General features: G+C 44.4%; 1 protein-coding gene across 7 annotated transcripts in view; it reads left to right on the top strand.

The window, feature by feature from the left end:
* Positions 1-17973, top strand: part of APBB2 (amyloid beta precursor protein binding family B member 2) — a 96384-nt gene that overhangs the window by 37179 nt on the left and 41232 nt on the right. For 6 of the 7 annotated variants that reach the window (XM_032224193.1, XM_032224198.1, XM_032224192.1 and 3 more), the window contains exons 3-4: positions 5516-5626; positions 7714-8535. In XM_032224193.1, coding sequence (XP_032080084.1) covers positions 5581-5626; positions 7714-8535 — 868 coding nt within the window. In that variant the 5' untranslated portion in view covers positions 5516-5580. Of the gene's footprint in view, positions 1-5515; positions 5627-6015; positions 6174-7713; positions 8536-17973 lie in introns of those variants that run through there. The other variant, XM_032224194.1, reaches the window with a different exon arrangement.

Here is a 17973-nt window from a genome sequence, read left to right as displayed (position 1 = left end):
AGGTATCTTGTAGCAGGGATGAAATGCTACCGGTTCGGACCGCCTGAAACGGTAGTAAAACATGCTACCGTTTGCCCGAGCCGGTAGTAAAAAAATGCTTAAGAAAGTTAAAAAAAAATAAAGGTTTGAGGCTGTGCCGGCAGGCCTGGGGTTGATGAGTTCCCCTCCCCTCTCGACTTGTATGGTTGTATGATTCTTGTTTATTTTAATCACGTGTATTGTGTTTTATGTTCCCTTTTTCCCCCTTGAGTTGTTCGCCGCCCTGAGTCCCTCCCGGAGAAGGGCGGCATACAAATAAACTAAATCTTAATCTTAATCTTTTATTCAACTTGTATGCCGCCCTATTCCCGAGGGACTCAGGGCGGCTAACAAAACCGAAAGGGAAGGGGGGGGCAATACAAAAGGGAAGGCAACAAAAACAGACAACAATACAGAACCAATTTAAAAGGTCTCAACAAGCACACCAGTTCGAGTGGGGCTGGGAACTCATCAGCCCCAGGCCTGCTGGAACAGCCAGGTCTTAACGGCTTTACGGAAAGCCTGAAGGGTGGTGAGGGTCCGAATCTCCACAGGGCGATCGTTCCAGAGGGCCGGAGCAGCCATAGAGAAGGCCCTCCTCCGGGTAGTTGACAGTCGGCATTGGCTGGTAGACGGAACCCGGAGGAGGCCAACCCTGTGGGATCTAATGGGTCTTTGGGAGGTAATCGGCAGGAGGCGGTCTCTCAAGTACCCAGGTCCAATACCTTGTAGGGCTTTATAAGTGACGACTAGCACCTTGAAGCGTATCCGGAGACCAATAGGCAGCCAGTGCAGCTCGCGGTCAGACGATCAGCTGTGCTGCGTGATGATAGGAACAAGGGGGGCAGTGCTGTGGAAGGAAGGAAGGGGGAGGGATCGGAGAAAAAAATGGAGGGAAGGGAGAAATAAATAAGTAAAGAAAGAAAGGGAGGGATGGGAGAAAAAAAGGGAGGGAAGGGAGAAATAAATAAGTAAAGAAAAAGAAAGGGATGGATAGGAGAAAAGAAGGGAGGGAAGGGAGAAATAAATAAGAAAGAAAGAAAGAAGAAAGAAAAAGAAAGAAAGAAAGAAAGAAGGAAGGAAGAAGAAAGAAAGGAAGAAAGAAAGAAAGAAAGAGGGAGGGAGGGATGGGAGAAAAAAGGGGGGGCTTCTAGGAGGCTTCCCTGAGGCCTGCTAGACCAAAAACAGAGGGGGGGTGTGTGCTGCGGAAGGAAGGAAGGAAGGAAGGAAGGAAGGAAAGAAGGAAAGAAAGAGGGAGGGATCGGAGAAAAAGGGAGTTTGAGCTTCCTGAGTTGGCGCAGAAAGAACATTCTTTGTTGTGCTTTTTTGATGACGTTTTTGATGTTAGGTGTCCATTTTAGGTCTTGAGATACGATAGAACCTAGAAATTTGAAGGTCTCTGCCATTGATACTGTGGTGTTTAGTATTTTTCATTGAAAAGGTTTTTATTTTCCATTTTTTCATTTTCATACACTCACATATATACTGTGCATAGCCGGGGCCATACAACATTAAACAATAATCACAGCAATTCCTCTTGTCAACAACACCCCCAAAAATAGAAACCCAATATACCTCTTCCACTCTCCATACACCTCTTTCTTCCACCCCCCTCCAACTTTCTATCTTCCCTCCATCATCCCCCTCTACCCTACTTCCCCTCCCCCTCTACCACTCCTCTCTCCCGATCCACTCCCTCCCTTCCTTCTCACCCTCCCTCCCATCCTCTCTCCCGCCCTCTCTACCCATCTTTCTTCTATCCCACTGTGTTGTTTAGTATTGTAAGAGGTAGTCGTGTAGGAGATTTTCTTCTGAAGCGCTGTTGTTTTCTTGAAGACATTTCATTACCCAACTACGTAACATCCTCAGTGTTACGAGTGTATGGTTTGCTCCTTCTTTATATACAGTAGTTCTCAACTTTGCAGATGTTTCATCAATGCTAGATAATTTCAGATAAATGACAGATAATTTCAAAACTCTCATCATCGTCTTTCACCGCAATAATATTTGACTTCAACCGTTGGCTTGTTTAGTTCAATAGCGTTTGAACATGATTTCATGTTTGAGTTCTGGAACCGCCTGGAAACGTAGATAATGCCAGCTAGGAAATCATTTCAATCATTGTCAGTTTCCAATGCTGTCGGCCTTCCATCTGTCTGAATGGATAATATTTTGTACTACTTAAGAAGGGTCGGTGATGTAATTGCGTTGGGCTGATGAGAGGTATTCTCTCTGCTGATGAATTGGCTTTCCATTAGTGTAACAGGCTGGCTAGCCATTATTCCACGTAGTCAAAGTTTAATGCGGCTTTTAAAAACTGGACTCTCTTGGCCTGTGCAAGCAGCGTAAAATATATATTTCTCTTCTGTTCCCTCGCGTTTCTCTTCTTTGTATTTTTTTTCCTTTCCTTCCGACTTTTTGTCAACATTAAATAATAAATAAATGGTTAGCAATAGCATTTAGCAATAGCAATAGCAGTTAGACTTATATACCGCTTCATAGGGCTTCCAGCCCTCTCTAAGCGGTTTTACAGAGTCAGCATATCACCCCCCACAGTCTGGGTCCTCATTTTACCCACCTCGGAAGGATGGAAGGCTGAGTCAACCTTGAGCCGGTGAGATTTGAACCGCCGAACTGCAGATAGCAGTCAGCTGAAGTGGCCTGCAGTACTGCACTCTAACCACTGCGCCACCTCGGCTCTTTTTTAATAACATAGAGGTAAAGGTTTCCCTCGCACATATGTGCTAGTCGTTCCCGACTCTAGGGGGCGGTGCTCATCTCCGTTTCAAAACCGGACAGCCGGCCAGCGCTGTCGGAAGATGTCTCCAGGGTCTTTCTCTCATCTACTGTATATATCATCTCTCTCTCTCTCTCTCTCTCTCTCTCTCTTTCTTTCTTTCTCTCTCTCTCTCTCTCTCTCTCTTTCTCTATATCCATCCATCCATTAGTCTGTCTGTCTGTCTCTATCATCTACTGTATTTATCATCTCTCTCTCTCTCTCTCTCTCTTTCTTCCTTCCTTCCTTCCTTCCTTTCTTTCTTTCTCTCTCTCTCTCTTTCTCTATATCCGTCCATCCATTAGTCCATCTGTCTGTCTCTATCATCTACTGTATATATCATCTCTCTCTCTCTCTCTCTCTTTCTTTCTTTCTTTCTTTCTTTCTTTCTTTCTTTCTTTCTTTCTCTCTCTCTCTTTCTCTATATCCGTCCATCCATTAGTCTGTCTGTCTGTCTGTCTGTCTCTATCATCTACTGTATATATCATCTCTCTCTCTCTCTCTCTCTTTCTTTCTTTCTTTCTTTCTTTCTCTCTCTCTCTTTCTCTATATCCGTCTATCCATTAGTCCGTCTGTCTGTCTGTCTGTCTCTATCATCTACTGTATTTATCATCTCTCTCTCTCTCTCTCTCTCTCATCTATCTAAAGGAGAACATATATGTACGTACACACACACACACACAAACATATACAAACACACACTCCATTTTGGGCAGGGTTCAGAGCACTGAGCTCCTGGCATCTCCCCTTTCCAAAGTGTGAGGGGTATTTATAAGGATGTTACCAATTATACCAAGTGCTGTGGAAACTTGTCCACACCTTTGGGGAGAGAGGTGGGGATGGTGAGGAAACGGATCAACACCGACAGTGTGATAACAAGTCACAGGCCCAGGTTGTGGCTGCTGTTTACACAGCCTTCGGCTCTTGTTAACCATGCAGAAGAGCCCCGCTGGGAGCGTTTCTCTCCAGGCAAAGAAAAACAGCAGGAGCCTCACGCATAGAAGGGGGGCGGGGGGCAGAACCAACAAAGTTTTTGAGCTTTTCTTGCAGGAATATTTTAGGCTGTTTTTGTTTTATTTTGTTTTATTCTATTCTATTTATTTTATTATTTTATTTTATTTATTCTATTCTATTCTATTTTATCTATTTTATTCCTTTTATTTTATTTATTTTATTCTATTTTATTTTATTCTATTTTACTCTATTCTATTTTATTTTTTATTCTATACTGTTTTATTCTATTCTCTTTATTTTATTTTTATTCCTATTCTATTCTATTTTTATTTTATTCTATTTATTTTATTTTATTCTATTCCTTTATTTATTTATTTTATTATATTTTATTCTATTTCATTTTATTTTATTCTATTCTATTCTGTTTATTTTATTTTATTCTATTTTATTTTATTATATTTTACTCTATTCTATTTTATTTTTTATTCTATTCTCTTTTTATTTTATTCTATTTATTTTATTCTATTCTTTTATTTATTTTACTCTATTTTATTCCATTTCATTTTATTTTATTCTATTTCATTTTATTCTATTTTATTTCATTATTATATTAATTTATTTTTGTTCTGCCACCTGTGGCACCTGTGTCATAGGCTCGCCATCATGGCACTAGGGTTTATTTGGGGGGGTGTCTTATTTTTTTTCTATATACGGGAGGCTCACTTCTGCTTGCTCGCGGCCGCAACAGAGCAGGAGGCTGAGCGACGTGATGCTGCCGCAACCACGAGGGAAGGTGGGAGGGTGGAGCTGCCTCATGCACCTCATACTGGCTTACCTCAGGGCCCCCTCAGCAGGCCATCCGTGCCCTGACACTTGCCTCGCTTCACAGCCGCGACACCAGCATACCACTCAGCCTCCTGCTCTGTTGTGGCTACGAGCAAGCAGTCGACGTGAGCCCATGGCTGCCGGGGCTGCCGCATGAGGCAAGTGTCAGGGCGTGGATGGCCTGGCTGTGGTGATCCTGAGGTAAGCCGTTGCAGGGTGCGTGAGGCAGTTCTACTTCTCCGCACCTCACCTTGTGACTGAGGCACCGCAAGCAACCAGACGGATTGAGCGGGTGGCTGGCTGCGCAAGCTGTTAAGTAGGGCTTATTATCAGGCGCACACATAAACATTTTCGGGATAGGTCTTATTTCCGGGGGGGGGGGAAACAGGGTAGTCCTGGAACAGATGATGTTACCTAGTGTGGTAATGAAACGCCTGCAAGAAAACAACTGAACGCAAATGGCGAGTGTGAGAAGATTCCTGTACAAAGGCCTTGAGCGGTAAATCGCCAAATGCGGATCTGGTTCTTTGCCCGTGACACTAACAAACCCGTTGCCGCGGTGTGTAGCTTGTGCTGTGGCCCTGCCAGATGTGTCAGGCTACCTCTGCCATCCTTTCCCCATCCAAGAGACCAAAGCCGCCGCCCCCCCCCGCCTTGGGGAGTTGCATCCTATCTCAAGGTTGCCAAAATCCAGGTGAGACGGTGCGTCGGCTGCCATGTTGGCTGGGAAGTGATTTATCGTTATCCAGCGAGCACAAGTCGGAACAGTAAATTTACTCAGGACTGATAGCCCAACGATCTGTGCTGCCGGCAGGAGGGTGAATAATTTATAAAGCCGTTCTCCAACAGCCGGGGAGAAGGACATTAGCATTTTAATGAAAACAATCTGGGCATTGTGTTTAAATCTTTGCATTCTTCTTTTTCTTCCTCCTCTTCCTCCAGGAAAGCCGTTCTGTCAAGTGCTTTGAAAACAGCTGACAACGGCGGATAATGTGCTGACGAGCATTATGGGCAGGCGGTACCCGGGAGCCCACTATCGTCAAAGCAATTCATGTACGTAGGCAAAAACTTTCCCCCGTTAACCCAGTTTGCAAAGGCCAACAAGCCACGAGACAGGCAGGCCTAATATGATTATATAATATCTTATGCTATATATAATAAAATTTGATATGATATATCATTAATATAATATATAATATAGTTAAAATACGATAAGATTATAAAATATGATATAATGTAATATATAATAATGGGACGTGATACCACAGCTTCCCCATGCCCCGTTTTGGCTGCCAGAGGCCCCATGGGCTGGCCCTTCACTGTTTCCAGGCTGCCGCTGTGGGCCAGATCGAAGCACTCGGCGGGTCCGATCCGGCCCGCGGGCCTTGAGTTTGACACCCCTGGGCTACAACAACATTAGACGTTTAATTTTTGTATTATAGAGATCAAATTCCAACTCCGGGAGGTCGACAATTTCACAGCGATTCTGATTTGTGGCGTTGAAGAACGAGACGGAAATAAGAAAGCTAAAGAAAGCCTACCTTTTCGGAATTGCGGATGAGATGTTTGAATAAAAGATCTTTCATCTCTGCCTCCAGTGGTGGGCTCCCGCCGTAAATATCGAGTACTTTTAAGACAAAAAAAATCTCGCCCTTGCATTGCAAACCCAAATTTAAAGTCCCAGCACCGTTGGGTGGCTTCCCCCCCCCTGTAAAAAGGCAAAGTTTTAGAGGCTTAAACTCATTTGCAGTAAATAAAAGGATGCCAACGTACAGCGGCTATAAAATATCCGTCTTGGCTGAGCTTCACACCGCAATTTTTCTCCTGCCCTTTTTGTGATAATTCCCTTAGTCATTTTATAGCCTTAAAAGAAGGAACAAGGGAGGGGAAAAAAAATCCCAGGGTTACAGATTCAGAGAATTCAGATTTACATCCTTCCCAAAAAAAGGGGGGAACGGTGTAAATATTCTTCCATAGTGAGAACCTTTAATGATTAGAATTTGGCATTCCTTCCAAGTCTTTTTTTTTTTAAATAAAAAAAGAGCTAATAAATTTTCTACTCGCTGTATAGCCAGCCTTTATGCAGGCTATAATTTAATCCAACTTCAGTGAGAGTTAGTTAGTTGTAGTTTACTAAGGTTGTAGGCCAGCATTAAAGTAAGAGCAGAAAACTTTTCTTTGTTTTGGTTCTGCCTACTCATTCCCTTTTCTTTTGCAGCTAATTCTTGACTTACAATTGTAGTGAAAAAAAGCCACTTATGACCGTTTTAAACACGCATGGACAGTGGGCCACGGCTCATTACCAGGTCGTGGCTTGTTAGCCACCGGGCCGCCTGATTGGCAGGCCAATGCATGCACCCGTGTGCATGTGTGCACACTCCTTACTCACGCTATCACGTGGGCTCTAGCGTTGCCGTGAGTGTTGCGCGGGCTCTAGCGTTGCATGCATCACGCATGCATTCGCAGCCCCGCGAGCGCTATCCCGTTCACATGTGCGCATGCATGCATAAAGGTGCCTGCTCCTCCCTCCCTCCTCTGGGCCACCAACCCAGAAAAGTTGGGGAACTCTGTCCCAAATGACCCTATTTGTCAGGGTTCCAAACAGCATCCAAAATTAAATCAGAGTCCGAGGCAAAGCATTCCTCAAAGTTCCAATTTATGAAGAGAACCATGTTGGCACATCTGGGGAAACCCGAATCATAAAGCTTCCCGGTCTTCCCCACCCAGTTGAAAGTTCAAGATCTTTCCCCCACACCCACAAGCCCATCTCATGGTCCAATCTTCCACTGCCACGCTGGCAGTTCCACCCATCCAGTTCTGGTCAGGTGCCGAGGAGCAGAGACAAAGGATGACCTTGGTTTTCTAGAAAGAATGTTGTTATGGCTACATAGCATCTAACTCTGTACAATCCCTCCTTCCACTTTCCCACAGCAGAAAAGGCATAGTAGAATAATAGAAAGTGTGGCAAGCCAAAGACCCAAAAGAAAAGATGGCTGCAGGCCTGACACTATTAAGACCTTGGTTCCAACGGGGGACTATGCAGAGGGTGTCCCATCTTGAAGCTTTGGCGCGCCGTGGCGATTTGCACCGGGCGATGGCGGGCGTTGTGTTTCTCACCAGCCTTTGTGTTTCTCCTCTAGTTGATTCCGGTGTGGAAACCTTGGCGGGGTTTATGGCAAGCAACGGCACCTCAGACGTTGTGAATCGGAACGGACCCGCCACGCCTCCCAACACCCTCCAGCTGCGCTCCTCTCACAACGAACTGCTGAATGCTGAAATCAAGCACACGGAGGTCAAGAACGGCACCCCTCCCAAATGCCGGAAGAAATACGCCCTGACCAACATTCAGACCGCCATGGGTTTATCAGACCCTGCCGCCCAGCCGTTGTTGGGAAGCAATTCCTCCAACATCAAGCTGGTGAAAAACGGAGAAAACCAACTTAGGAAAGCAGCCGAGCAAGGACAAGATCCCAACAAAAACCTGGCTGCTCCCTCCGTGACGACGGGTCTAAACATAACTTCTGAGAAGTTGGAGGGGAAGGAACCAAGCCAACAGGACTCTTCCAGCGGCGAAATCCTGCCCACCCAGCACCGAAGATCGAAGAGCTTCCTAAACTACTATGCAGACCTTGAGACCTCAACCAGGGAGGTGGAGCAGAATTACGGGGAGAGCCAAGTGGTGGTGGAGGAGAAGTTGCCTTCACAATGCAATAGCCAAGCCTCCCTGGTCATGGGGAACGGGGAGACCTTGCCTCAGAAGCAAAACGAGGCGGCGAGTCCCAAAGATGGGCCGGCGGTGACCGTCTCTTCCAGTCCAGAGACTAAAAAGGATCACCCTAAAACCGGCGCCAAGACTGATTGCGCGCTGCACAGGATCCAGAACCTGGCTCCGAGTGACGAAGACTCCAGCTGGACCACGTTGTCTCAAGACAGCGCCTCTCTGAGTTCCCCGGATGAAAGAGGTAAGGATGCTCCTTTGGTGTGTTTTGGGCCTGGGTGGAGGGGGGAGGGCAGGTGAGGTGTGAAATAGGATGTACATCCCACTACCCTGCTGTCTGTCTATCTGTCTGTCTGTCTATCTCTTTCTATCTATCTTATCTTTCTTTCTTTCTATATTTATCTCTATCTATCCATCTTTCTATATCTATCTGTCTGTCTGTCTATCTTTCTCTCTGTCTATGTCTGTCTGTCTGTCTGTCTGTCTGTCTATCTATCTATCTATCTATCTATCTATCTATCTATCTATCTATCTATCTATCTCTATGTTCCTATATCTTTATCTATCTTATCTTTCTTTCTATATTTATCTCTATCTATCCATCTCTATATCTATCTATCTATCTATCTATCTATCTATCTATCTATCTATCTATCTATCTATCTCTATGTTCCTATATCTCTATCTATCTTATCTTTCTTTCTTTCTATATTTATCTCTATCTATCCATCTTTCTATATCTATCTATCTATCTATCTATCTATCTATCTATCTATCTATCTATCTATCTATCTATCTATCTATCTATATCTCTAGCTATCTATCTATCTATCTATCTATCTATCTATCTATCTATCTATCTCTATGTTCCTATATCTCTATCTATCTTATCTTTCTTTCTTCCTATATTTATCTCTATCTATCCATCTTTCTATAACTATCTATCTATCTATCTATCTATCTATCTATCTATCTATCTATCTATCATCTATCTATCTATCTATCTATCTATCTATCTATCTATCTTTTCTTTCTTTCTTTCTATTTTTATATCTACCTATCCATCCATCCATCCATCTATCCATCCATCCATTCAAGAGCCGAGGTGGCGCAGTGGTTAGAGTGCAGTACTGCAGGCCACTTCAGCTGACTGCTATCTGCAGTTCAGCGGTTCAAATCTAACCGGTTCAAGGTTGACTCAGCCTTCCATCCTTCCGAGGTGGGTGAAATGAGGACCTGGACTGTGGGGGCGATATGCTGATTCTGTAAACCATTTAGAGTGGGCTGAAAGCCCTATGAAGCGGTATATAAGTCTCACTGCTATTGCTATTGCTAACAATGTCCTAGTCCAACCTCTTTCCTGCCAAATTCATGGGACTTGATGTTAAGCTCCTTTTCAAAATATTTAAAAAATTTAGCAAGAAGGGAAGGTTTGCCAATCCTCTGTGGCGCTGAATCAAACAGGCGCTAGGCCACTCTATAAATTTCGTCTTCTGGAAGGTTAAAACCGATGCTGGATGGTGTTAGGCGCAAATGAGAGCACAAGGAAGGCATACATGAAGGAAACAGTGAACGCATTTTTCTCCGTGAACGAGATTGATGAGAAAAATCCGCTTCCTGCTTCTTTCGGCCTCGTCCAAAATGTGATGTTTTGCCGGCTGCTTTCGATTAGACCCCCTCGGCCCAAAGTAGTACATTTTGATTTTTTGATAGGGTAGAGACAGAAAATACAGTATGTTTGGGCACCTGGGTTATAATAAACGGCGCTCTAAGGAATAATCCAGGAATACATTCAGCGTTTTGTCGTCTTGCATAACTCCAGATGCTCCCTTAGTATAAGTGGCGATGTGAAAAAGGGGCGCAGTGGCTCTGAGCTTGTCGATCAGAAAGGTCGGCAGTTCGGCAGTTCGAAACCCTAGCAGCACAAAACAGAGTGAGCTCCCGTTACTTGTCTCAGCTTCTGCCAACCTAGCAATTCGAAAGCACGTAAAAAATGCAAGTAGACAAATAGGAACCACCTTTGGTGGGAAGGGAACAGCGTTCCGTGCGCCTTTGGCGTTGAGTCATGCCAGCCACATGACCACGGAGACGTCTTCGGACAGCACTGGCTCTTTGGCTTTGAAACGGAGATGAGCACTGCCCCCTAGAGTCAGGAACGTCTAGCACATATGTGCGAGGGGAACCTTTACACTTTGACCTAAATGTATTTAAAACAGCAGCAGGACGAAAAGAATTGGAAACAATTATGACAAAAATCAGACAAAAGTCCCAGGATGACAGTGACAGATGCAGAAGAAACTACTGTGGGCTCTATGAACAATTATTTCTAACAGGACATACGACTACAATTTTAGTCCCAAATTTATGTTGCTAAGTGAGACATTCATTAAGGAAATTTTACCTCATTATACAACCTTTTTTTGCAACCGTTGTTAAGTGAATCACTGAAGTTGTTAAATTAGTGGAACGCTTGTTAAGTGAATTTGACGTTGCTTTGTCAGGAGGTCGCAAAAGGGTCATAAATATGTGTCGGTTGCCATGCACCTGAATTTTGATCACGTGACCATGGGGATGCTGCAACGGTCATAAGTGTGAAAAAGAGACACGAGTCAATTTTTTTTCAGTGCTGTTGTTACTTCAAACTGTCCTTAAATGAACTGTTGTAAGTTGAGGAGTATCTGCATTTATGACGGTTGCCACGTCCCAGCGTAGTCAAGATGCAACACAGCATAGCAAGAAGGACTCAATCAAGACAGTCCTGGAGTTGCGACCACCACTGACCACAAAATTTCTTGTTAAGTGAGACATTTGTTAAGGGCCCCATTTTGCGACTTTTCTCGCCACATTTGTTAAGTGAATCACTTAACAGTTCTTGAATCTAGGTTCCCTGTTGACTTGGCTTGTCAGAAGGCTGCAATTGGGGACCATGGGACCACCTCGGGACACCGCAAACCATCATAAATATGACCCATCTAAGTGTTGATCATGGGACATGGGGTTTTAAGTGTGGAAAACAGTTGTAAGTCCCCTTTTTCTCTGCTGTTGTACCGTATTTTTCAGAGTATAAGATGCACCCTTTTCTCCAAAAAAAGAGGGTGAAAATCTGAGTGCGTCTTATACACTGAAAACAGCATTTTTGGCCTCCTGAAACCCCAACCCCTATGCAAAAATGGCCAGAAATGGCCGTTTTTTGCTCGGTTTTGCCCCCCAGCCCCCAGGAGCTCTCTACAAGCCTCCTAAAGGCTATGCATATTCTTTTTTGGACAAAAAACGGGCCCGTTTTCGTGAAAAACGGGCCATTTTGGGGAGATCTGCAGAGGTTTTTTTTTAATTTGCCTCTTCAAAATCTTGGTGCGTCTTATACACTGAAAAATACAGTAACTTTGACCGGTCACTAAACGAACTGTTGTAAGTCAAGGGACTGCCTGTTGGCAAATTTCTCCTGAAAAGTTCAAGCTGACCCTTTCCAGGAGAAACTAGACTTACTGTAGACAATCTGCTCTATGTTTGCACGTCCTTAGGAAGTCTAAATTGGAAGTCTTGCACAATTGATCAGAAATTCTGGACTCTCCATTCCGTCGGCGATCTCTCCATCAACCGGCCTGTCCTGGACGGTTGGTTGTTGATTGTTAATGATGACCTCCAAGGTCCCTTCCAACTCTGCTATTGTATTGTATTGTATTGTATTGTATTGTATGATGTTCCTGTTTTGATGAACAACTAGGATCATATTAGTGTTTGATCTTGGGGTTGTGTGTGTGTGTGTGTGTGTGTGTGTGTGTGTGGCCAGGGGGCGTGGCCAGCTTGACATCACTCGTGTCTGGGGAATAAATAGAAGGAAAGAGGAGTGGTGGTTGTAGGAGAGAACAGTTCGTATTTCTGAAGATTTTGCTCATGGTGTTTTGTGCCTTTCGGCTGGGATCTCATGGCCTTGAAATTATCGCAAGGAACTGATAAAGTCTGTTGCTACCGGTAACTCCTTGCAGGTCTCTTGCCTGGACTTTTGGGTGGATGCCATTAATTCACAAGAGGTATATAAAGAGGGGCTTTTCATGGCAAGGAGTCGTTTTCTTGCTTCTGCTAAGGCTGGGTCAGAACACTCGCTGTCTCTCTCAGGCCACGCAGAGGACCCAAAGGAGGCATCGCAGGCTATCCAGAGCCTTAGGTAGCGCCCCCCAAAATTCCGTTGTTGCTGAGGGCCTCAGGAGGCTGTTGCGGCAGAAAACGGGGCCCAGGAGGGATGCGCATGGCCCTCCCAAACTCTGTTTTCGCTGTCAGAGGCACCGTGGACCATTCCTTCGCTGTTTCCAGGGCGGCCGCATGGACCAAATCTAAGCACCCCGTTGGCTGGGGCTGGCCCACGGGCCTTGAGTTTGACACCCTGTATTAGTTCTTCTAGTTTTTTTATTTCTGTTGGCTTAATCATTTTGAGGTCAAAGAAATGCTATGTGGATTACAACTGAAGAGTTTTGATGCCCTATCAAAAGTGATTTCACTATCCTTAATCGTTCACACCCTTATTACGATTTCTTGGAAATTTCAGAAGGCGTAGAATTCCGTGGTAAAATCAGTTTAATCCCCGGCGTTCTGAAAATAATATAGGTCGGGAGGAAGGAGGATGTTTCACTGCGCTCTGGATATCTATCATGTACACCAAGTAGCTTGGAAGCAACTATGACAACGTCGTCAAATGGAAATTTGAAGAAACGATAAACCACGATATGAGACGTACGTTTTATCTATAAAAGAAGTCACCAAACCTTGGCTACTAGAAGACTTGTGGATTTCAACTCCCAGAATTCCACAGCCAGCCAAGCCGGCAAGGGAATTCTGGGAGTTGAAGTCCACAAATAATAAAAGGGCCATCGTTCCCACGCTGGCTCGGGAATTCTGGGAGTTGAAGTCCACAAGTCATCAAGTGGCCAAGTACATAATGCAGACTTCTTAAAACCCACATTTTTATTTATTCCTCTACAATGGGCGAGGGCTTTTTTTGACAGCTAAAAAGGGGTCCAGCAGACACATAAGATTCCCATAATTAATTTTTGAAATAACATCTTACTTCGACTTGAATTTAATTTCAATGTCACCCGCGTGCTTCTTTTTTTTTTTAAAGTAGAAAAAATGAAAGGCAGTTTCCCAGGTCCTTTTGGCTGACACAGTTATTGGCACGGCTTAAAACTATCGATCGAAGCGAGGAGGAGGAGGGACTTGGGGAGAAGGCAGTACTTTTCCTAATAAAACCGTTTCCCTAAATCAATCGGACCATTACCGCAACGTATCTTCAGGGAGCTGAAGGTTGCAGCAGCCTTATGCAGAATTATTATTATTTTGCTTGTTTCTTTAAGCCAACGAACCTTTGCGATAAATTTTATCAAACTTGGAAGCATTCCCTTCCTTTTCCTGCCCAATTTTCTCCCCCTTTTTTTGATATATATCGAGGCATCTTTAACACGCATTTATAAACGGGAGGCGAGAAACATGGGCGAGCCGGTTCGACCTTGATGTGAGCCGTGCCTTAAACTGAGATGGGTCACATTGGACCCAGTTGGTCAGGAAAATACAAAGCCCTGGCAATCTCACACATCGGATTCGTAACGAAGGCCTTCGCAGGTCCACAACAACGCGGGAATTCCTTTTTTGCTGCGTTAGAGAAGGCGTTCATTCATACCTGTGGCGTTTTCCCTCGGCAAGCGGCAGACTTACTATCTGACGACGGTTTGGTCCAACTTCATAGACTAATTAAATAAATGGCATGAAGGAAGAAGCGGAAGGATCTTGACCCACGCTCGCGCATGCACGCAGCCCGCTTAACTGTCGGGCTGATCTGGAGTCTTAGCTGAGTGGTGAACCACAAGCAACCGTGAAGATGTTAGAACATGTGCAGAGCGAATTTAAAGGATGCCGAGAGCGGGCCAGACAAGATTCAACTGCCGAGGACACTCTAGCAAATGTAAGTCATGAACATTACGCATCGTCCCGTTCCAACTGGCGTGGGCAGCAGAGTTGGGTTTCACATAATTTTACCACCGGTTCGCCGCACACCAAAACAGTGCGCATACCTTCTGTGCATGCGCTTTGCTCACATGCGTGGCTTGCACCCATGTGCGCGGCTTAGAAAATGTGGCTAAATAGGATGGCATAGAGCTGGGGGTGGGTTGGCAGGCCTACGCATAGGTCGCCGCTAAAAGTTTGCCCTAACCGGTCCGAACCGACTGAATACCATCACTGCAGTATTTTTTTTTTAAAAAGAAACAAAATATCTCTAGCTTTGATTTGAGAAGGTTTCCGAAAAACAACTCTCTCTTATCTTGCAAGGTTAAGAAATCCGTACAACGGTGCTATTAGCAGCTTCATATTCTGTACAGACCAATCCAGAGGTGGGATTCTGCCGGTTCGCCCTGGTTTTGGCAAACCGGTTAGGGAGACGGCGGGAGGCTCTGCCCGCCTGCCCAGACATCATCATGGACGCTCTGCGCACGCGCGGAAGCGGCGCACACACGCTCCCGCTTCTAAACTGGTAGCAGAGTTACAAGGATTTCATGCTCGGACCAATCGGTTTTTTAGTCTGAAAATTGTAATTTACCTTGTGCATTTGCACGGAAATCTTAGAATTTTAGTTCATTTTTTAATATTTTTTTTTGCAAACGGTGTGATTTCCTTTCACGTGCCACATGAAATCTCTTCCCGGTGCCTCTTTTTTTTTTTCTTAAAATCATCTAATATCAACGGAGTCCAGTCTTCTCAAGTTTTTTTCAACGTGAAGTCAGTGTAATGGAAGATTAGTTTTTGAAACGCTCAGCGTTGGTTTCTTTCAGACGGCTTTGATAAACAGGAAGGATTCTCATCCCGTTTTATCGAGATGATGGTATTTTCACACCGTGGATTAATCCCCTGTTGAATTGAACAGCCTGGAATAAATATTGGTAGAAGCCCGTTAAAGAAAAAAGTTGATATATAAGTCAGTTATGGATTTTTGTTCAACTACGATTATATTTATAGCTAGTCGTGTGCTTAAGAGATATTTATTATTAATGAGAAAAAAAATCTCATTAGTTAGGGTTGAAGAGCTAACCTAATTGTACTCTGGTGTGAATATTGGTGTGAAATTTCAGTTGCTTTCCTTCGGTGAAAACCTACAGACGTTTGCTGAATTATACGGCCGTCTTTAATTAAATTCGAGAAAAATCAAATGTGTCGCCCTGCGGCTAAAGGATTGTATTTCCTTCATTAAAATAGCAACTGGAGAAAGGCTGTCTGGATAGGTCAAGATAGAATTATGGAGACACTTCCTAAGATTGGGAACAATTAACCCGTAGAATGGTTTTTGCCTTTGCAAGTTGTAGGTGCCCCATCACTGGAGGTTTTGAAGAAGAGACTGGGCAGCCATTGGTCTGAAATGGGATACGGTAGTGATGATTAGCCTTTTCGGCACTGAGTGCCAAAACTGGAGTGTGTGCAGCAGGAGCGGCGGAGCTCCAGAACCTGAAAAAGAGCAGCTGGCTGATGCGCATGTGCGTGGCAGCCAGCAGCTCTTCTGGGTTTCGTAGTGCGCATGCCGGAACCCAGAAGAGCGGCTGGCCACAGCGTGTGTGCCCACAGAAAGGGCTCTGCATGCCTCCTCTGGCATGCGTACCATCGGTTTGCCACCACGAGTATAGTGTCTCCTGCTTGAGCAGGGGGTTGGACTAGATGACTCCAATGTCGATTTCCAAATCATTCTCAGTTGTTGATAAATTTGGTGTTTCCGACTCACCCAGATCGGAGCGTAGAAGGCTACTGTTCTGTTCTGTTCATTTTCCTATTGTACTCAACTCTGCTCTGCTCCATATTTTCTATTCTGCTCTGCTCTACTCTACTCCATTCCATGTTTTCTGCTCTGCTCTACTCTACTCCATTCCATATTTTCTGCTCTGCTCTGCTCCATATTTTCTATTCTGTTCTGCTCTGCTCTAATCCATTCCATATTTTCTGCTCTGCTCTACTCTACTCCATTCCATATTTTCTGCTCTGTTCTGCTCTCCTCCATATTTTCTATTCTGTTCTGCTCTGCTCTAATCCATTCCATATTTTCTTCTCTGCTCTACTCCATTCCATATTTTCTGCTCTGCTCTGCTCTGCTCCATATTTTCTATTCTGTTCTGCTCTGCTCTAATCCATTCCATATTTTCTGCTCTGCTCTGCTCTACTCCATTCCATATTTTCTATTCTGTTCTGCTCTGCTCTAATCCATTCCATATTTTCTGTTCTACTCTACTCCATTCCATATTTTCTGTTCTGTTCTGCTCTGCTCCATTCCATATTTTCTGCTCTGCTCTGCTCCATTCCATATTTTCTGTTCTACTCTACTCCATTCCATATTTTCTATTCTGTTCTGCTCTGCTCTACTCTATTCTACTCTACTCCATATTTTCTGCTTTGTTCTGCTCTACTCTACTCTACTCTATTCCATTGCATATTTTCTGTTCTGTTCTGTTCTGTTCTGTTCTGTTCTGCTCTGCTCTGCTCTACTCTACTCTACTCTACTCTACTCTACTCTACTCTACTCTACTCCATTGCATATTTTCTGTTCTGTTCTGCTCTGCTGTGCTCTTTGCAGCATCCCCAAAGTCATGCCATCAAAATCCAGACGGTTGGCAACTGGCTTGTACTTTATGACTGTTGCCGCATCCTGGGGTCATGACGTGATCCCCTTTTGCGACCTTCTCACTATCAAAGTCCGTGGGGAAGGCCGGCTTCACTTAACAACCACGTTACTCACAATCTACTGTGGCAGATTAACCTAACAGTGGGGGGGGGGCAAGAAAGGTAATAAAACGGGGCCAAACTCACTTAAGCAATGCCTCGTTTAGCGACCGAAATGTCACGATTGTAAATCAAGGACTAGCTGTATATCGAAGGTTTTGATTTTGATTTGGCAATTTAATGTAGCCAGGGTCTCTAAAATACATTTTTGTCTTTTTGGGGAAATCGGAAATGTTTTTGTGACTCTGTTGTAGAAGTTGCTTTCAAAGGCACGTTGCCCTTTAATAGGTTTTATTTATATGTTGTTCTTCTGGCTTAGCCACCGTACTTGTGCATTTTGTTTCCAAGGGAAAGAAATTGAGTGTCTGATTGTGGTGTGCAGTGCCACAAACCGTGAACAATTACTGCTGTGTTCCTTCCATCTTTGTTGCTTGATATGGAAGAAATCCCTCATTAGCAGCAGCTGGGTAGATTTTGCCTTCACACACCCCTTGTTATCTGAGCTGGAATTGCACTAATTCATTTTCCTAATTCCATAGCAACTCTTTGCAATTTTTTTTATTTCTTTTTTATTAAAAGTTTTAAAAAGTTTTACAGTTATATACCTTTCCCCTTCCCTCCCTCCCACCCTAATGCCGCGTAACGGAGGGAGCTCCCGTTCCTTGTCCCAGCTTCTGCCAACCTAGCAGTTCGAAAGCAGGTAAAAAATACAAGTAGAAAAATAGGAGCCACCTTTGGTGGGTAACAGCGTTCTGCGTGCCTTCGGCGTTGAGTCATGCCGGCCACATGACCCCGGAGACGTCTTCAGACAGGGTTCCACCACAAATGCGCGAATAACAAAAGCGCGCCTGACTAAACCGCGGTGACAAAACCGCGCCGACAAAACCGTGCGACGAATGAGCGATGAATGAGCCCTGAAGCGCGCCGACAACAGCGC

Source organism: Thamnophis elegans, chromosome 9 (genome assembly GCF_009769535.1).
Source record: "Thamnophis elegans isolate rThaEle1 chromosome 9, rThaEle1.pri, whole genome shotgun sequence".
Taxonomy (NCBI): Eukaryota; Metazoa; Chordata; class Lepidosauria; order Squamata; family Colubridae; genus Thamnophis; species Thamnophis elegans.
This window is presented reverse-complemented; position numbering and strand designations above follow the sequence as displayed.